A 21,790-nucleotide genomic window follows, 5' to 3' on the forward strand; every position below is an offset into this window, starting at 1 on the left:
ACTCCGTGAACGCGCTCAGCCCTCCCAGCAGCCTCCGCGCGCAGCCAGTTAGGCCCGGGGGATTGTGCCGCGTCCCGGCCGCTGCTCCCTGTTCCGCCTGGCATCGCCGCGGCTCGGGTTCGCGCCCCGAGCGAGCAGTACTGGCCCAAAGCGTCGGTCCTGGCCATCCGTAGAAAAAGCACTGCAACCCAGTGGGTAAGGAGAGGGGAGAGGGGCCATTGCAGCACCGCAGAGCGGCGATAGCCGGCGCATCAGGCCCGGGTGTGTGTGTGTAGTGGGCTTGACAGGGCTGGGGTTGGGACGTGACGGCGACTGTGCGGCTGACTTGGGTGCAGAGCCTGTTGTGTGAGCGAAGGTTGTTGTGGCCCTGGAGTGCGTGACTGACCCCAGCATCCTCTACCCTCTGGCCACACCGGGCCCAGCTGCAGATAAATGGTCAGTTTCTGCGCCAGAAAGGACTCACAGCAGAAAGGCTAAGACTAGGCCAGACCAAGTGGCTCACATCTGTAATCCCAGCGCTCTGGGACAGCGAGGCGGGAGGATCGCTGGAAGCCAGAAGTTCGAGACCAGCCTGGGCAGCAAAGCGAGACTCCCGTCTGTGCCAAAATTTTAAAAAAATGAGCTGAGTGTGTGGCATGCTCCTGTGGTCCCAGCTACTCGAAAGGCTGAGGCAGGAGGATGGCTTGAGCCTAGGAGGAGTTCGAGGCTGCAGTGAGCTATGATCGCGCCACTGCACTCCAGCCTAGGCAACGGCGAAACAAGGCTCAGACCCGACCTTGGCCTAGGAATGTTATAACTGAACGAGCTCCCGCTCCCGCCCAGTCTGGCTCCTAGAGGGACCACCACACCATCTTCCTGCGGACCTGAACCCATGCACGTGCTCTCACAGCTCTGAAGAGTCCAGCTGCAGGTTTTAGAACACAGCATTTCTTCCAGGAAGCTATTGTGAACTCCAATTCCAGCCCCGAGCATCCATGACCCTGACTCTTTCCTTCCTTCCTTCCTTCCTTCCTTCCTTCCTTCCTTCCTTCCTTCCTTCCTCCCTCCCTCCCTCCCTCCCTCCCTCCCTCCTTTTCTTTCCTTTCCTTTCCTTTCCTTTCCTTTCCTTTCCTTTCCTTTCTTTCTCTCTCTCTCTTTCTTTCTCTTTCTTTCCTTTCTTTTCTTCTTTTATATATATTTTTCATACTGTTTGCCGAGAGACCCTGGCCTTTCTTTGATACTGGGAAGAGTTAGCAACACCCTGTCTTATGTTACTCTAGTTATGCAAGGGTGGGCGGTGGTGGCATTTTGCCCTAATTTAACCATGCGAGGCTGGGCTGCAAGAAAAGCCTGGTTCCCTTCTTAGCCAGTCCTGCCCAACTCTTTAAGAAAAGGGGTTTGTGGGGAGGAGAAATGAATTGCTGTTGCCTGTTTAAGTTAAGGTGGAGACGAGTGGGTGTTTCTGATTTCTTCTGTGAAATGCATTTTTATTTCTTAGGACATGAGAATATTTGTTTCATTCTCCATAAATGTGCTGTCCATTGAGCTGATACCTAGGTCCCCTCCCGAGACTCTGTATGCACATTACCCATTTGGTAGATGTTTTCCTTTACATCTGTGGGTCTTTTCATTACTATGTGTAAAGCTCTTAGAACAGTTCCTGATACTTCGTTAGTACTTAATAAACATTAGCTATTTATTCTTAAATGGTTATTTGGGGCAATTCTACATCAGCCTTCTACAGATGGGGGGGAAATGAAAATACTAAGCCAATTGTGATGGGTATTTCCTAGTATAAGATAATGACCTTGATGCTTAAATAGTCTAGAACAGGAATTTTTTTTTTTTTTTTTTGAGAGGGGTCTCCCTCTGTCACCGAGGCTGGAGTGCAGTGGCACGATCTCTACTCACTGCAACTTCCCCCTCTCGGGTTCAAGCAATTCTCATGCTTCAACCTCCTGAGTAGCTGGGATTACACACGTGTGCCACCATGCGCAGCTCATTTTTGTATTTTTAGTAGAGATGGGGTTTCACCATGTTGGCCAGGCTGGTCCCAAACTCCTGGCCTCAAGTGATCCGCCCACCTCAACCTCCCAAAGTGTTGGGATTACAGGCGTGAGCCACCGCGCCCAGCCCGGAACAGGAATTCTTAACCAGAAGTAATTTGAATTCCTTTGGGGATTTCAGGGGAACACTCTTTGAAATTGTACATAAAATTGTTATAGATATCTGCTAATATGCCACATTTCTGGGGAGAAAATATGTAATGAGATTATCAAACATGACCCAATAAGATTCAGATTTACTGGCCTAGAATCAAAGTCTGTAACATTTGAGAATGTTTTTCAATGTTAGACACAAAATTAGTGTCTAACAGTAGGAAACAATTAAATAAGCCACACTCCATGTGATGCAGCTCTTTGCCATTAACAAATACTATATTAATTATAAGAAGGAAAAATGCTTGTGATCGATATTGATGTTAATTAAGCAATAGTCAGTTTTGAGCAAGATGACTCATGAAACCTTTAATCAGTATGAATCTCTTTTAATAAATTAGAGATTTATAAAACATTTTGCAAGAATTCTATATAATGTAAAACTAGTTTCTAAGTAGAAAAAAGTCAGAGATAATCTGTTGTTTACCACACTGTTCTGTCTGCTTTGGTATACTTTTACTGAATTTGGGAATGTTGCTTGATTGTGTTCATTCATAGAAGAATCTTGATAGTGAAAAAAGCCCATCGTTTTGATGAAGAATAGTAAAAGAAGTGATGGGTGTTACTTATTTGTGCCACAATTTTTTTCCCCCAAACCTATTCATGTCACAGATTTATAGAATCACAATTTTCTTACAACTAAAAGATATTCCCTCTTCACAACTCTGTTTTTAATTTTATTTGTATGCATAGTTTAATTGGCTAGGTGAGGAGGCTCAGGCCTGTAATCCCAAGGTGGGCAGATCACCTGAGAGCAGGAGTTGAGACCAGCCTGGCCAACATGGTGAAGCCCCTTCTCTACTAAAAGTACAAAAATTAGCTGGGCATGGTGATGTACACCTATAATCTCAGCTACTTGGGAGGCTGAGGCAAGAGAATTGCTTGCACCCAGAAAGGAGAATTGCTTGCACCCAGAAGGCAGAAGTTGTAGTGAGCTGAGATCATGCCATTATACTGCAGTCTGACTGACAGAGTGAGACTTTGTCTCAAAAAAAAAAAAAAGGGAAGTCCTGGTTTAAGCTGCCACCTAATTTTAGTACTATTCAGAACAGATTTTCTCCATCCCCTACCACCCAGTCATCTTCAATCCATAAGAAGAAAATTTAAGTTGCCTATAATTTCACCATCCAGAATAAATATTACTATTCTAATGTTTGTTTTTCCATTTTCTTTTGTGCACTTGTGCATATGTGTTTGTTTTCCAAAATAGAATCACAACTATCCAAAATAGAATCACTCCTTAACTGATCATTTAAGGAGACAAAGACTTTCCAATACTGTTTGAAAAAGGAAAAAGAGGTCGGTTGTGGTGGCTCATGTCTGTAATCCCAGCACTTTGGGAGGCAGAGGCGAGTGGATCACCTGAGGTCCGGAGTCTGAGACCAGCCTGGCCAAAATGGTGAATCCCCATCTCTACTAAAACTGCAAAAATTAGCCGGGAATGATGGCAGGCGCCTGTAGTCCCGGCTACTAGGGAGGCCGAGGCAGGGACAACTGCTTGAATCCAGGAGGTGGAGGTTGCAGTTAGCTGAGATTGTGCCACTGCATTCCAGCCTGGGCAACAGAGTGAGACTCCCTGTCTGAAAAAACAAAAGAAAAAGGAAAAAGGAATCTAGTGAAGCCATAGGTTTTATTATATTATTATGCCTGTGTGGTGTAAAGGGCAATGCAGTGGTTCTTCTTTAATTTGAAAAAAGCTTTCAAGAATTTATACCTTCTAAGATTATGGGGCTCTTGAGTAAACAGTTACCTGGGCAAATTATCAAGTAAGATATCTCTTCAGAAATAGAAATTGATTTTCTAGTAGCCTAAGGATGCTGCTAATGACAGATTTATATATGTATAACAGGAAAAAAAGTGGTAATAGCAATATTTAGACATACTGAACAGAAAAACTTGATCGACTTTTTAAAAATGTATTTAAATGTCTTATCAAAGCAAAATTCTTGAGTTGGTTTTATGATATGGAATGGTGTCCCTTTGGAGCTACTAGGGATGGAAAGAAAGAGGGGCCTTGCTCTACTTTTTGATTTCTGTGAGTCCTTTTTTAATAATATTAAGAAGAATTACATTTTCAAGCCTAGTTTTAACATTTATCAGTTAGTGTTTTAAGAGCAATGCTGGAAAATCTCAAGAAGTTTTCAGAGAAGGGGACTACTATTAAAATGGTTAAAGATAATTTATCAGCGAAGACCAAATTTTTAAATTGAAAATTATTGAAGATAATTTTTAAAATAATGGAATGAGGGGTATGTAATGTTTTACCTGAATTTAGCCACTTCAAGTGCTTTATGTATTATGTTCTTAACCTTCACAACCCTATGGGGTAGGTACTGTTAGGATTCCCCAATTTATCTCTGAGGAAACAGAGACACTGAAAATTAACGTGTCCAAATTCTCACAGTTAATAATTGTCAGAGCTCAAATACTGACACCAAAGCCTGTATTTTTTAATAAATGAGAGTCCGCCAGCTCCCAACATTGTGCATATTCTTTTAGTCTGCCTGCCATACCTAGTAATTGATCATGAATATCTTCCTTCATTAGCTAATATGGACCAATATCATTAATAATTGCATAATAATCTATAATATAGTGAAACATCATTTATTCAACTTGTTGCCTACTGTTAGGTATTTGATTTCGGGTTGTCGTAAATTACTTTTTTTTTTTTTGCTCTGTCACCCAGTCTGGAGTGCAGTGGCACAATCTTGGCTCACTGTAACCTCTTCCTCTCAGGTTCAAGGGATTCTCCTGCCTCAGCCTCCCAAGTAGCTGGGATTATAGGCACGTGCCACCACACCCAGGAAATTTTTGTATTATTAGCAGAGATGGAGTTTCATCATGTTGGCCAGGTTGATCTCGAATTGCTGACCTCAAGTGATCCGCCCACCTCAGCTTCACAAAGTGTTGGTTACAGGCATGAGCCACTGTGCCCAGCCAACGAATTATTCTTTGATGAACTCTCTTGCAATACATCTTTGTATAATTTTACAAATATTTCCTAACGATAAATTCCTAAAAGTGGAATTTCTAGGTTGAATTATGAGACATTTTCATAGGTGGGTGATGAAAAATGAGAACACATGGACACAGAAAGGGGAGTACTAAACACTGGGGTCTATTGGGGGGAAAAGGGGAGGGGCAGTGGGAGGGGGAGGTGGGGAGGGATAGCCTGGGGAGAAATGCCAAATGTGGGTGAAGGGGAGAAGAAAAGCAAAGCACACTGCCATGTGTGTACCTACGCAACTGTCTTGCATGCTCTGCTCATGTACCCCAAAACCTATAATCCAATAAAAAATAAAAAATAAAAAAAATGAGACATTTATAAAGTACTCAAAATATGCCAGATCTTGTGCCAGTCCTTTGGGGAAATACAGTGACCAAAATGACATGGTTGCTATCCTTAAGTTATTATTTATCAAGGTAGATAAGCCTATGTAAGAATAAGACTGAGATAGGTGAGGTAAAGGTCATTGAAGAAGTTAGATGGCATGGCTTGAGAGGTCATGGGAGGGAGACATCTGATTATAGCAGGCATTGTCGGGTTATGACAAAATGATACCAAACTCATGGGGTTCCTATGGGGTAAATGATTTTATATGATAAGCATTTGCCTTACAGTTTTTATTCTCATGATGTTGATGCAAACTGAGACGAACAGGACAAGAAAATTCAGCAGCTCCTAGGAGGGCCTCATGGCTTGAGAGGTCATGGGAGGGAGACATCTGATTATAGCAGGCATTGTCGGGTTATGACAAAATGATACCAAACTCATGGGGTTCCTATGGGGTTTGCTCATTTTATTTTTCTACGAGGTTATATATCTTGAATATTTTATATATCTTTGTATAGTTTCTAAAACTTAAGCACTTACAGATTAATACACACATATATTAGCCGGGTGTGGTGGCGTGTGCCTGTAATCCCAGCTACTCAGGAGGCTGAGGCAGGAGAATTGCTTCAACCTGGAAGGTGGAGGTTGTGGTGAGCCGAGATCGCGCCATTGCCCTTAGCCGGGGCAACAGAGCAAAACTCCATCTTAAAAAAACAAAAACAAAAAAACACATAACACATATACACACACTCTTTCTCTTAACAGGATTATACTACTCACAACTGTTTGTTACTACATTCTTCACTCAACAAACTATGCTGAACATATTTCCATGTTTCCAATTAAAGATCTACATCATCATTTTAAAATGGCAATAGTTTGTTTTACTCTGTTGATGCTTTGTGATTTATTTAACCTGTTTTCTATGGAAGGACATTTAGGTTCTTTCCAGCTTTATTTCATTATGAACAATGTTAACATACTCTTACATATACCTTTGATCATATGTACAATTATTTTCTTTAATCCCCAAAGTAGAATTTCTGAATCAAAGAGTATGCATGATTTAAATGATGCTTGTACATACTTTAAAATCTACACAGTCTGCAGTATACTGGCAGAATGTTCATTTCCTCTCATGCTTGATAATATGGGCATCGGTACTCAGATGCCTGCTGGTGAGTTGTGTTATTTTTATTTTATTTTATTTTAGTGAATCATGCATGCCAGTTTACACTCACTGGAATAAGAAATTCTGGGTTTCAGAGACAAAAGCTGGAGTTGAAGGAAAGATGAGTCTGTGGTTAGAAAAATGATTCCAAATGCAGCTGTAATACTCATAAACTGCATTTCTACAAGTAATTTTATTTCTCTTTATGTGAATTTCTGATCCATTGTGTGTATATAATAATTATTGTGCTAAAGAGCTATCCTGAGGATATGGTTAATATATATAAAACACCTAAGGGCACAGTGGCTCGTGCCTGTAATCCCAGCACTTTGGGAGGCTGAGACGGGCAGATCACAAGGTCAAAAGATTGAGACCATCCTGGCTAACAGGGAGAAACCCCATCTCTACTAAAAATACAAAAAATTAGCCAGATGTGGTGGCACACGCCTTTAGTCCCAGCTACTCAGGAGGCTGAGGCAGGAAAATCACTTGAACCCAGGAGGTAGAGGTTACAGTGAGCCGAGATCGTGCCGCTGCACTCCAGCAAATCTCCATCTCAAAAAAAAAAAACCACTCAACATATGGGAACTCTTGATAGACATTTGTTATCGCCAAATGACAAAGAACATGAATCCATGCCTCTTCAGCCTAGGTTATAAGAAAGAGAATGGCAAATGAATTCCTTTCAGAAAACAATGTGGATGATTCTGACTGGAAATAGAGAGTGATGAGCCCAGAGGGTTTTGGAAGTTGTTCTGGCTGCAAGTAGGGCTGCCAATGCAGCAATTTTATGGTGATAATCGCTGCCAGGCTTGGTCTTTATGAATTTCTCTCTTTGTGTCTGGTGAATCTAAACAGGCCTATGGGACTTTGAAGAAGGAAGATTGTAGTTTAGATTATAACAGCCCCTTACCAACCCTGGAGTTAGCAAGGAATGAGACTTGTCCAGACTCCCTCAAATCTCTCTCTCTCTCTCTCTCTGCCTATGTGTGTGTGTGCACACGTGTGTGTGGAGTGGGGGGCTCTGGTAGAGAGATTAAAAGAGAGGGGAAAGGTCATAGTAACTCAAGTCATTTGGGGATTTCTAAGGTCCATCTGATTTCATGGTCTTGTTTTCTTCCCCCTAGATTAACCTCTGTGGATTCTGTGCTTCTCCTGGCAAGTAAACCCCAAGGAGGACTGACCAGTTCTTGAATTTCTATACGATGGCCCTTGTAAGTTTTTTTTCTCCTTCTGGTAATACCAGCATGTTAAAGTCCTATGACCATTTTTTTATCCTGAAACTTCCTATCAGAGCTCTATCCAAGAACCTTCTTCCAGTTCTTCCATATCCAGTGGCAGGTGAACCATAAGGGTTGTCTTATGAACACTCTTTATTCCAGTCATTGTTCTTGTATTTGTTGAACAAATCATTCAGCATCTCCTATATTGCTCAGTCTTCTGCTTTTAGCTACAATGGAGGAAAAATGAAATCTCTTAAGTATTTGACCAGTCTTTGTGAGTAGATAAGAGAGGATGGGCCCATTTAGCCACTCATAGGAAAACTGAACTTTTCCAGACTTGAGTTTTCCAAGTATGTAAGATAAGGGTTGTGGCTGGGCATGGTGGCTTATACCTGTAATCCCACCTATTCAGGAGGTTGACATGGGAAAATTGCTTGAGCCCAGGAGTTTGAGGCTGCACTGAAGCTGTGGATGTGCCACTATACTCTAGCCTAGGTGATAGAGAGAGACCCTGTCTCTTAAAAAAAGTTAACAGAAAGCTAAGAGTTGCTGTTAATTGGCCTCAGCCTCAGTATATGGTAAGATCTCATGCTCTGTGAGGCTTTTAGGACTGAGTAGGGGTGTGGCTACGTCTTACATACAGAGAGATCAGAGATCTTCTCTTAGAATTCCTGAGTTATACCCAGGAACAAGATTCCATTTTTGGTTGAACAGGATGTGCTGATCTAGAATGACATCTTTGCAATGCTGGATTATCCTGTATCAATATCCTTTAACTCAGGAACAAGGAAGGCATATGGGAAGGGATGGAAAGTGATAGCATGTGAGAAGATAATCCAGGTGCATAAGTAGTCACATTGACTCCCAGAATTGAGGAGAATCTTAAGATATTGTCCAATCAGAATATCTAAGTATAGAAGAATGATTAAATCTTATATATGCATTGTATAGCCTATTATCCAACCAATTTTTAACAGTCATAATTCGGAAAAATGCTTAAGATCTACTTCTGGGATAAACTTAGAAGACATTCTCTAATTGCATTTAGATCCTTTTCTAAGATAAAGATATTATAGGGAGGGAGACAAAAAAATCTGTTCTTTAAGGAGAAAGGGATGGAAGAACTCACCTTTCTTGGGAATTTATGAGGGAGACGTAGTAGGCAAAGGCTTATATACAGTATTTCATTTAATTGGAAAACTGATTTTCTTTCCCAGACATGTCTGGATTATTAAGATTTGCCAGAGTGTATAAGAGGCTATGTCTGTAGCAACAGGATCCTTCAGGAACCCAGGCATTTTGCTTCACGCACTCTCATTTCCTGACTGGCTCTGTTGTAGACTTCCAGCCCAAGCCTGTTTATTTGCCATATGGTCTACTTCCTGTAATATCTCTTCCCTCTTTTCTCCTTCTATCTTTTGTTGTTTGTTTGATTGTGTGAGATGGGGTCTCACTCTTGTTGCCCAGGCTGGAGTGCAATGGCGTCTAACTTCCGGGTTCAAGCGCTTCTCCTGCCTTAGCCTCCCAAGTAGCTGGGATTACAGGTGCCTGCCACCACACGTGGCTAATTTTGTATTTATAGTAGAGGTAGGGTTTCTCCATGTTGGTCAGGCTGTTCTCAAAGTCCTGACCTCAGGTGATCCCACCTGCGTTGGCCTCCCAAAGTGCTGGGATTACAGGTGTGAGCCACCGCACCCATCTCTCCTTCTACCTTAAAACACATTTTCTTCCATTTTAGTTATAATATGTGGTTGTCATTTCAGCGATCAGTGATATTCAGTGATATATCCATAGACTTCTCTCCGGAAGAGTGGGAATACCTGGACTTGGAACAGAAGGACTTGTACAGAGATGTGATGTTAGAGAACTACAGCAACTTGGTCTCACTGGGTAAGGTTATCTGCTTCTAGGAATTTAGACTGTGTTCTCTGTAACATCAGCTTTTTCCTCTCGAAATTTCAAGAGTACTTTTAGGAAACTCTAAATTTCTGCTCCACTTTTTAAAGAGAATACTTTGAGCTTTATTTCATTGAAAGTGAGCACCTTCATTAAGCACATTTACCTTCCTCATCCTTAAGTAGCCCTTAATAATATTATTAAGGCCTTCCTTAATAATAAAGGGGCTGGGTTTGAGATCTTTGTTATTTGTAGCCTTACCAGTGTCAAAGAAAACAAGTTTTTTACTTTGTGTTTGAATTCAGAATTGCTTTAGATGTTTTGTTACTTGTTGGTATTTTACTTGTTACTTGTAAGGGAAATAGCTAGATCCTGTTTATTGAATTTTCTCTATCAAGAGAATATATGATTTATATAGTGGTAAAATGTATCATTTACTTACAAGTCAAGAGAACTCATTCCTTTCATTAATAAACATACTCAGTTTTACTTTTATGATTGAAAATTAAAAATCCGAGAATTTTGTTCATGTGTTCTATTGCACAGCAAGATGACTATAGTTAATTGTATACTGTATATTTCAAAACAGCCACAAGAGAGTGTTTTTAAAGTCCTCACCACAAAGAAAAGAAATGATAGAAACTTGAGGTGATGAATATGCTAATTACCCTGATTTGCTTATTCCACAATAACATGTATCAAAACATCACATTGCAGCCTATAAATATATATAATTATTAGTCAAAAGACAAAATAATTATTAGTGAGTATATGGAGAAACTGGAACCCTCATACATTGCCAGTGGGAATGTAAGATGGTATAGATATGATCCTATAATTCTTCTCCTAAATGTCTACTCAAGAGAAATAAAAACATGTCTATACAAAGATGTATAAGTATTCACAGCAGTATTATTCACAACATCTAAATAAATGGATAAATGAAATGTGGCACAGTCATACAATAGACTACTGGTGCATGTCATATCATGCAAGAATATCAAAAACACTATGCCAAGTGAAAGAAGCCAGATGCAAAAGGTTACATATTGTATGATTCTATTTATATGAAATGTCAAGAAAAGGCAAATCTGTAGAGACAAAAAGAAAATCAGTGCTTGTCTAGGGCCGGGAGTAGGAATGAAGATTGACTGCCAGTGACCAGCAGGGATGGTTGCGGGATGATGAAAATATTCTAAGTTTGGATTATAGTGATGTTTGCACAGCTCTGTAAATTTACTAAAAATCATTGAATTGTACACTTAAAACAGGTAGATTTTATGTTATATAAATTATATTGCAATAAAGCTGTTACAATCCAGTAACTTGGCCAGGTAAGGTGGCTCACACCCATAATCCTAGCACTTCGGGAGGCTGACGTGGATCATGAGGTTAGGAGTTCGTCTGCAACACAGTGAAACCTTGTCTCTACTGAAAAAATACAAAAAATTAACCAAGTGTGGTGGTGTGCGCCTGTAATCCCAGCTACTTGGGAGGCTAAGGCAGGAGAATCGCTTGAACCCAGGAGGCAGAGGTTGCAGTGAGCCGGGGGTAAACCACTGCACTCTAGCCCAGGGTGACAGTGAGACTCCATCTCAAAAAAAAAAAATCCAAGAACTTTACATTTAATTTAACATTGTTTGAATATCCAAGTCATAATAATACACGTCCCAGGAAGCTTCTTATTTTTTCTCTCACCAAATAACATCAACCAATAGCTAATGAAATATAGTGTTTGGTATATACTCTAGGCAGTGTGTAGATACAGACATACTAATATAATCTTAATAATCAAGTAAGATAGGTACTATGATTATCACTATTTTATCGGGAAGGAAAAGGTAGCATAGAAGTAACTTGCCCAAGGTCACACAACTAGAATGTGGCTCAGGCAGGATTTGCACTCGACAGTCTGTGATCTCAACCACTATTGCCTCTGAAGAAGAAACACTTCTGTGAATATAGATTTGAAAAAGATTTTTTTATTCCCTCTCTAATCTCTAACATGTAACCTTTATGTAAATGTTTTTAAAACATCTTTCCCTTCTTTGTTTTGCCTTATCAATTACTGTTTGTTTCTCTCAATTACTGTTTTGATATATACTTTAACCAAGACTGAATCAAAGTAATTTTGAATTTATTTTTTATTTCAATGTACCTTATATATTTTTTCTTCTGAGCAGGATGCTTCATTTCTAAACCAGATGTGATTTCCTTATTGGAGCAAGGAAAAGAGCCTTGGAAAGTTGTGAGGAAAAGAAGAAGACAATATCCAGGTGAGGGCCAGTCAGGCAGAAAGAAGCTGTCACCACAGGGAACCCCAGATTGTTGGGGAAGAGGCACATCCTTATGTTGTTTACAAAGTCCTCTTAAAAGGTCTGTGGCCCAAGGAGGAAAGGTCTGCAACCTGGGAAACGAATGAAGGTCTTAGCTGGGGATACTAAAAGAACCACTTATTTGTCCCATTCACCACTATCTTTTTTATTATTGTTCTCTCCAGTTTTCCTCCTCTTTGATGGAGCTGTGGGGTGGGGTGGTGCTCTCTTTGGTTCACTATTGACAACCATCGTGTATTTTGATTCAGCTATTTTTCTCTTTTGCATTTTATTTTATTTTTGAGACAAAGTTTCACTCTTGTCACCCAGGCTGGAGTGCAGTGGCGCAATCTTGGCTCACTTCAACCTCCACCTCCCAAGTTCAAACAATTCTCCTGCTTCAGCATCCCGAGTAGCTGGGATTACAGGTGTTCACTACCACACCTAGCTAATTTTGTGTATTTTTAGTAGGGACAGGTTTCACCATGTTGGCCAGGCTGGTCTCGAACTGACCTCAGGTGATCCACCCACCTTGGCCTGCCAAAGTGCTGGGATTACAGGTGTGAGCCACCATGCCTGGCTTGCACTTTTATTTTTATTTATTTATTTTTTATTTATTTATTTGAGACGGAGTTTTGTTCTTGTTACCCAGGCTGGAGCAATGACACATTCTCGGTTCACTGCAACCTCCGCCTTCTGGGTTCAAGCGATTCTCCTGCCTCAACCTCCCTAGTAGCTGGGACTACAGGCGTGTGCCACCATGCCCAGCTAATTTTTGTATTTTTAGTAGAGATGGGGTCTCACCATGTTAACCAGGATGGTCTCAATCTCTTGACCTTGTGATCCAACCGCCTTGGCCTCCCAAAGTGTTGTATTTATTTTTAAAGTAGAATAGGAACCAAACTTGCAGTATGAGTAGAGAATGCTTCTTGATTGGTATGTTTTCTTTCAGTTTTTACTGTTGTCTTTCCCACACTTAATTTTCGACAGCTGAGATTTTTAGCAATCTGTATTTATCACCAGTTTTCCAAAGTGTTCAATTTTGTTTTCATGGAATCAATTGTTTTCTCATTGTTATTCATGAGTTTACACTTATGAATTTATTTAACATTTATTTAATTAAATTAGATACTTTCAGGAAAAAAGTGAAACGCACCTAAACTTGTTTGGAACAAACACAGTTTGCCTCTTGTGAGGTGGGAGTGCTTTGTCAGCTGTGCCTGTGACTGTGGCTGTATCCCCAGGACATGACCAGCCATTGACCTGTCTCTGATACCCTAGCCCCTTGTCTGTTGCCTCCTCTGGAGGTGAACAGAAGTAGTTGCTGTCTGGCCTTGGAGTGATAACCTGAGTGTTAAGAGTACCCGACTGCTTTGAACATAGCAGCTACCTGTGTTTTGCCAGTCTCCACACCTGCTTCTTGCCCAGTAACTTCTTATTATGAATACCCTTGGTGGGACACCCTTACCTTATGTGCAAGAATCTCTTCTGATTTGGTGTCTGATTTCTTCAATATACTGAATGCTAAATGCTCTGTGAGTGTTTCAAAGTTTTTCTCACAAAGGTTATTCACATATTTTGAATTTTTCTAAGTATTATGAAAGAGATCTTTCCCCTCGTATTTTATTGTTAAATGTACATTTAAAGGTTATTGCTGTTTTGATTTTATATCCTTCTACCTTTCTAAATTTTGTTGCCATTTATAATATTTAAACCCTTGAATTTTCCAGTTAGACAGGGATATCCTCTTGAAATAGAATTTTACCTCTAATTCTTCTACCTCTGATTTTTTTTTCTGATTTTTTAATTGTGTTGACTATTAAGTCTAACACTACATCATTAATAGTACTGGTAATGGCTGGCAAGCTGCCTTTTTGGTAACATAATATATACTTTATCATTTAAGGAAGTATCATTACTGCTTTATTGAGCTTTTTTAAAAAAAAAACTCCTTTAAAAAAATTTTTTTTTAAGGTCAGTGGCTCATGCCTGTAATTCAAGCACTTTGGAGGCCAAGGTGGGCAGATCACCTGAGGTTGGGAGTTCAAGACCAGCCTGACCAACATGGTGAAACCCCATCTTTAAGAAAAAAAAAAAAATCAGGAACATGAGGCAGGAGCATTGCTTGAGCCCAGAAGTTGGAGGTTGCAGTGAGCTGTGTTTGCACCACTGCACTCCAGCCTTGGTGACAGAGGGGGACCCGGTTTCTTGGGAAAACAAATTCAGCAACAGTCTGGTCTTTTTCTTTTTCTATTCTTTTTCAATTTTTTTGAGACGAAGTCTTGCTTTCTCAACCAAGCTGGAGTGCAATGCCACAATCTCAGCTTACTACAACCTCAGCCTCCCGGGTTAAGTTGATTCTCCTGCCTCAGCCTCCTGAGTAGCTGGGACTGCAGGTGTACACCACCATGCCTGGCTAATTTTTTTGTATTTTTAGTAGAGATGGGGTTTCACTATGTTGGCCAGGCTGGTCTTGAACTCCTGAACTTGTAATCTACTTGCCTCAGCCTCCCAAAGTGCTGGGATTACAGGAAAGCGCCACCATATCTGGCAGTTTTGGTCTTTTTTTAGTTACCTTTTCAGCATCTGTGGAGTCAGTTATATGATTTTTTTTTCTCCTTAGCTCTGTTGATATGTTGAATTGTCTTAATAGATTTCCCCATATTGAACCATTAAAACATTCCTGTAATAAACACCACTTGGGTCTTTCAAGGTGCTGTTCTATTAGTTATTCAGAATTTTTTCCTCAGTGATCAGAAAATTGGTGTGTAGTTTTCTTTTCGTGAGTGATCTTTATTTCAGTATCACTTTATGAAAAGAGTTTGGAAGTCCTCATTCTTCTTAGTTGAAAAAGAATTTGGATAGCCTGTCTTTAAAGCTTAAATAAGTTGTGTAAAGCTTTATTCCTGGGAAAAGGGATGGTAAATCTTGCTGCATTCTTTATTTGCTCTATGGAAATATATCTACATAAACATTTTATTAATATGTATCTCTTCTGTGGTCCGTTTTGATAAATTATATCTTTCTGACAAATTATTCACTTTAAGCCAGGTGTGATGGCTCACTCCTGTAATCCCAGCACTTTGGGAGGCTGAGGTGGGTGGATTATGAGGTCAGGAGTTCAAGACCAGCCTGGCGAACATAGCAAGACACCATCTTTACATATGTGTGTGTGTGTGTGTGTGTGTGTGTGTTTATATGATGGTTTATGCCTATGGTCCTAACTACTCTGGGGTGAGGCAGGAGGATGGCTTGAACCCAGGAAATCAAGGTTGCAGTGGGTTATGATTAGGCCACTGCACTCCAACCATGTGCAGTGAGTGACAGAGCAAGACTGCTTTTAAACATAAACAAATAAATAAAATAATTTTAAAATACAAAAAAAAAAATACTGGTTTATACTTTATGTATTAGCTCTATTTCTGTATTCTAACTAATCCTGCTTTTATATAAGTTAATATTTTCTTCTGCTTTGCTTCATTTTATTTTCTTTTTTTAAGTGAGACTTTTTTTTTTTTTCGGGACAGAGTCTTGCTGTCGCCGGGTTGGAGTGCAGTGGCGCCATCTCGGCTCACTGCAACCTCCACCTCCCAGGTTCAAGCGATTCTCCTGCTTCAATCTCCCAAGTAGCTGGGACTCTAGGCACCTGCCACCACGCCTGGCTACATTTTTGTATTTATGGTAGAGATGAGGTTTCACCATGGTAGCTAGACTGGTCTCGCTCTCCTGACCTTGTGATTCCCCCACTTCGGCCTCCCAAAGTGCTGGGATTACAGGCACGAGCGTGCCCAGCCTTGAGTAAGACTTTTAATGATGTTTTTCACCTTTATTGCTGGGTTTTAGTTTTTAAAGTTTCTTCTACGCACTATGGTTATGTTTTATAGATACTTATGTGGAGGTTTTCAAAATATAGACTTGCTTTTTTTTTTTTAAGAAATAGGGTCTTGCTCTGTCACCCAGGCTGGAGTGCAGTGGTATACACACAGCCCACTGCACCCTTGACCTCCTGGGTTCAAGCAGTCCTCTTTCCTCAGTCTCCCATGTAGCTGGTCCTATAACACACACCACCACACCCAGCTAATTTTTTAATTTGTTTTTTGTAGAAATGAGGTCTTTCCATGTTGCTCTGGCTGGTCTCGAACTCTTGGGCTAAGGAAATCCTCCTGCCTTGGCCTCCTGAAGTGCTGGGATTACAGGTGTGAGCCATTGCCGTCAGCCTACCACTATTTTCTAAAAAAACAAGAATACAGCCAGGGACCCAGGCTCATGTGTATAATCCCAGCACTCTGGGAGGCAGAGGTGGGAGAATCACTTGAGGTCAAGACTTTGAGACCAGCCTGTCTAACATGGTGAAACCCCATCTCTATTAAAAATACAGAAAAAATTAGCCAAGTATGGTAGCACAGGCCTATAATCCCAGCTACTCTGGAGGCTGAGGCAGGAGAATTACTTGAATCCAGGAGGCAGAGGCTGCAGTGAGACAAGATCATGCTGCTACACCCAGCCTGGGTGACAGAACAAGACTCCGTTTCAAAAAACAAATAAGCAAGCAAAAACCAAAAATACTGTTTCAGATCTTATTTTCAGATGTAAAAGTTATTTAATATAGACTTTTGAATATTCAGGTAGATTTTTCTTTTGGTTCTTTTACTTTTATTAATTTCTAGGTTTTGTAGAAAATGTGTATATGGATTTCAACTTTTTTTTTTGCTAACTCCTAGTATGTATCTGGATTTCAACTTTTTAATAGAGACTACATTGTAATAATTGAAACCCTCATCCTGTTTCTCTCTCATACACTACTCATTCAGCCCTTAGATTTTCCTCTGTTTCTGCTGCTGGCTTGCCATCCTTGGCCTATATTTAACGTTGCTTCTGTTAGCAAGGCCTTCATATTCAGATGACGACAACATTTGAATGTGCACATTACTTCTGTCCACATTACTGAGTTACCAGCTTATCCCATCTTTTTGTGCCAAGAATTTCATAAGAACTTCAATAAGATATAAACATGTTTTCCTGTCTGAAAAATCACTGATACACCTTTCCTAAAAATACAGGAATCGCCTTGACTATTAGGAAATGGAAAGGAGAAAACTTGAGCAATGGGAGGAAAGAACAAAACCAGTTGAATATTTTTCAAATGAATGAGTAATAGAATAAGTTGAAGGGGAGCTTGAGTAGGTAGAACTTCTCAATACCTTTGCGATGGTGTGTAGTGATAAAGAAAACTTAGCCATAGCTATGTGAAGGAGCAAATGGGTGGTATACTGCATATAAGGGCATAAGCAGTGGTGGATATATAGGAATATACAGCCACCTATTCCATTCATGTATTTAGCTGCACTACCCTGGACAAATAAAGAGAATATTTAATCATTTTTGTAAGGCGTGAGAGACTAGAGGCAGAGAGATATGTTTAGGACAAGTATATAACTATGGGAATTAAATGAGTAAAACCTATTATATGCTTAGCATTTATTACTTAATGTAAAGTAGGGATTGTTTCTGTCCTTGAGGAGGTTTATAGGTGAGAATAAGCAGTATAACAAATGGAGAAGTTAATATATAATTTTTAGTGGCTGGGCGCGGTGGCTCATGCCTATAATCCCAGCGCTTTGAGAGGCCGAGGCGGGTGGATCACGAGGTCAAGAAATCGAGACCATCCTGGTCAACAAGGTGAAACCCCATCTCTATTAAAAATACAAAAATTAGCTGGGCATGGTGGCGCGTGCCTGTAGTCCCAGGTACTCGGGAGGCTGAGGCAGGAGAATTGCTTGAACCCAGGAGACAGAGGTTGTGGTGACCCAAGATTGCGCCATTGCACTCCAGCCTGGGTAACAAGAGCGAAACTCTGTCTCTAAAAAAAAATATATATATATTGAGAGGTTATTATAAAGGTAAGAAATAGAGAATAGCAACATGGATTTTTAGGGACTATCAATAGGGTCAACCTTAAAGGAAATGACTTTTACTCTAAGACCTCAGGATGAAAAGGAGCCAGCCATGCAAAAAGCCCAATCAGGAGATCTGTGGGAGATAGAACAGACTGTGAAGAGTCCTAAGAGATGGAAGTAAGTTAGGACATGTGAGATCTGCAAGGAGGCCTCTCCAGGTAGCAATAAAAGGGACACTGCTTTGAGATCATATGATATAGATAAGCAGAGGCCTTCTTTTTTTTTTTTTTGAGACGGAGTTTCGCTCGTTACCCAGGCTGGAGTGCAATGGCGCGATCTTGGCTCACCTCAACCTCCGCCTCCTGGGTTAAGGCAATTCTCCTGCCTCAGCCTCCTAAGTAGCTGGGATTACAGGCACGCACCACCATGCCCAGCTAGCAGAGGCCTTCTTAATCACAGTGAGCTTGACTGGATTCTAAGAATGAAGAAAGATTAAAAAAACATTAAGTATAGATTCTCAACCTCTCATCATCAGAATGATCGTGTAGAGAATATTGAATATCCTTTCAGGACTGCAGAGTCTGATCCAGGTGGTTTGAGTGGTGTCTAAGCCTCAATGTTAGTAACAAGCTACATGGTGATTTTGGTCCACACTGCCATACGAGAACCAGTGACTTAAAATGTTTACTTAATTACCAATCTTGCTATTTTGTATGAACTCTCATTTTTCCCGATGTTCTCTTTTGCTTTTTTTCTTTTCAGATTGTACACTAGTATTTTAGAGTTTGGTTGAGGATTACTTAAGTTGTCTTTCATTTCTACATTAGAAATGTTGCTTCTTTTAGTAAAAGAAAACAGCATGTGTTTGCTCTTGTCTTATTTTAGATTTGGAGACCAAGTGTGAGGCCAAGAAGTTGTCTTTAGAAAATGACATTTATGAAATAAATTTATCCCAGTGGAAGATAATGGAAAGAATTAAAAACCATGGCCTTAAGGGTCTCATTTTAAAAAATGATTGGGAATCCAAAGAAAAAATTGAAGGACAAGAGAGAGCTCTAGAAAGATACTTCAGTAATGTGAAAATGCCATCTAAAAAAGTATCCTCTTACCAGAAACGCACGTCTGTTACTCCACATCAGAGACTTCATTTTGTCGATAAACCCTATGAATGTAAAGAATGTGGGAAGGCGTTCAGAGTGCGCCAACAGCTTACTTTTCATCACAGAATTCATACTGGTGAAAAACCCTATGAATGTAAGGAATGTGGGATGGCCTTCAGACAGACTGCACACCTTACTCGACATAAGAGACTTCATTCTGGTGAAAAACTCTACCAATGTAAGGAATGTGAAGAAGCTTTCATATGTGGTGCCGATCTTAGAGTACATCAGAAAATGCATATTGGTAAGAAGCCCTATGAATGTAAAGAATGTGGCAAGGCTTTTAGGGTACGAGGACAACTTACTCTGCATCAGAGGATTCATACTGGTGAGAAACCATATGTCTGTACAGAGTGTGGGAAGGCCTTTAGACAGTATGCACACCTGACTCGGCATCAGAAGCTTAATAGTGCTGACAGGCTCTATGAATGCAAAGAATGTGGGAAGGCCTTTTTGTGTGGCTCTGGTCTTAGAGTACATCATAAACTTCATACTGGTGAGAAACCCTATGAATGTAAGGAATGCGGGAAGGCCTTTAGAGTGCGACAACAACTAACACTCCATCAGAGAATTCATACTGGGGAGAAACCCTATGAATGTAAGGAATGTGGAAAGACCTTTAGTCGTGGTTATCATCTTATTCTCCATCACAGAATTCATACTGGTGAAAAACCTTATGAATGTAAGGAATGCTGGAAGGCCTTTAGTCGTTACTCACAACTTATTTCACATCAGAGTATTCATATTGGTGTTAAGCCCTATGACTGTAAGGAATGCGGGAAGGCCTTTAGACTACTTTCACAACTCACACAGCATCAGAGTATTCATATTGGTGAGAAACCCTATAAATGTAAGGAATGTGGGAAGGCCTTTAGATTGCGCCAAAAACTTACTCTACATCAGAGCATTCATACTGGCGAAAAACCCTTTGAGTGTAAGGAATGTAGGAAGGCCTTTAGACTTAATTCCTCCCTTATTCAGCATCTGAGAATTCATTCTGGTGAGAAACCCTATGAATGTAAGGAATGTAAGAAGGCCTTTAGGCAACATTCACACCTTACCCACCATCTGAAAATTCATAATGTGAAAATATAAGAAAGTCTTTTCAACTTCTGTGTTACAGAACATTCTATGAATGTAATAATTAATCTCTTTTGCTCCCTACATGCAACTGATTTGGCATAAGAGGTTTTATACCATTAGAAGAGTATGATAATGTAATGTATTCCATCATCACTCAAACCTGAAACTTCAGCACATTTGTTCTAAAAAGTAATCCTGTTATAAGAAAGGTGAGAAAGACACTTACTGTCATCCCTATCCCATCACTTTGTGTCATCGTGGACAAGATGCTTAACTGCTCTGTGCTATAATTTTTTTTTTATAATTTTTAAAATTTACAAAATGGTCATATAAGAGTACAGCAATTTGATACTCTTTTGATCAAGGGTGAATTTATATCCCCTCTCTTGTATATAGGCAGGCTGTGACTGCTTCGCCCAGTAGATATGGTAGATGTAGTGCTGTGCTGGTTTCTCGACTCAGACTTTACTACACTAGTAGAGTTACTTCATCTCATGAAATGAGAGAACTGTCATGTTCCAAAGTCTGGCTACTTTCCTGAAGAGAATACATGGAGAGGCCCTGACACTATGTAGAAAGGGAGAGGCATCCTGCTGAATCCTGTCTTCTTGACATCCACCAAGACACCAGAGATTGGAGTAAAATTTTGGATCCACCAGACCAGCCACCAGCGAAATGCCACTGAGTGACTTGGTGACCTCAACTGATGCCATGTAGAATGGAAGAATTGACTGACCGGCTGAGCCCCTACCCAAATTTCTGACCCACAAAAACATGAGATATGATAAAATGGTTGTTGTTTTAAGCCACTAAACTTTCTTTTTTATCATACTTAATACTTCTTTTCGGATAATTCATACTAAAGGCTTTGGGCATAATGAATTTAGAAATGCCTTCCACCAACATTTACTTCTCATTGAACTGGAGATATCTTATCCTTGTTAAAACATTGAAAGTAAGAAAGTCATTTTCAATTTGTTCATTAAAAAACAGATATCCTAGAACAGGTGAGGTAGCCTATGCCTGTAAATCCAGCACTTTGGGAGGCCAAGTAAGGAGGATTGCTTGAGGCCAGAAGTTCAAGACCAGCCTGGACAACATCGTGAGACCGTCTAATAAAAAAGTTTAAAAATTACCTGGGCATGGTGTTGCATGCCTGTAGTCCTAGCTACTCAGGAGGCTGAGGTGGGAGGATCACTTGAACCCAAGAGTCGAGGCTGCAGTGAGCTATGATTGCACCACTGCACTCCAACTTGAGTGACAGATCAAAACCCTGTCTCAAAAAAAAAAAAATACAATCAGCATTCTCTGGCCCTGGTCAATATCAAAAATTGACAAAGGATAACATGAAACTATTTGGAGATTAAACATCACCTGTATTATAAAACTATTAATTAAAAAAATATATTGTAGCTTTTAAAAATGCTAAATTGTCCTGTATTTGGCCAGTGGCAATCACCTCAAATTGGCTCCTCTGTCCTTTTGTCATGGCCACTCCATCCTTTGAGCT

General features: G+C 40.2%; 1 protein-coding gene and 1 long non-coding RNA gene across 3 annotated transcripts; one reads left to right on the top strand and one right to left on the bottom strand.

Annotated features, from left to right (window-relative positions):
• The first annotated feature begins 50 nt into the window (after positions 1-50).
• On the top strand, positions 51-21,094 carry ZFP82 (ZFP82 zinc finger protein). The gene is made up of 5 exons (XM_008987832.5): positions 51-195; positions 7,834-7,920; positions 9,693-9,819; positions 12,009-12,101; positions 18,923-21,094. The coding sequence occupies exons 2-5, from the start codon at positions 7,912-7,914 to the stop codon at positions 20,290-20,292; spliced, it is 1,599 nt and encodes a 532-aa protein (XP_008986080.2). The 5' UTR covers positions 51-195; positions 7,834-7,911; the 3' UTR covers positions 20,293-21,094.
• LOC108589697 (uncharacterized) lies at positions 5,981-21,553 on the bottom strand. Of its 2 annotated transcripts, none has more exons than XR_004738406.3 (3): positions 21,417-21,553; positions 19,147-19,199; positions 5,981-8,156 (listed from the first exon to the last, which is right to left on the bottom strand). It is a non-coding gene; the product is annotated as an uncharacterized LOC108589697 (long non-coding RNA). The 2 variants fall into 2 exon arrangements; XR_008478704.2 differs by lacking the exon at positions 5,981-8,156 and adding an exon at positions 12,095-12,232.
• Between the last annotated feature and the right edge of the window lie 237 nt (positions 21,554-21,790).

The sequence above is a fragment of the Callithrix jacchus genome, chromosome 22, assembly GCF_049354715.1.
Source record: "Callithrix jacchus isolate 240 chromosome 22, calJac240_pri, whole genome shotgun sequence".
NCBI classification, from domain to species: domain Eukaryota; kingdom Metazoa; phylum Chordata; class Mammalia; order Primates; family Cebidae; genus Callithrix; species Callithrix jacchus.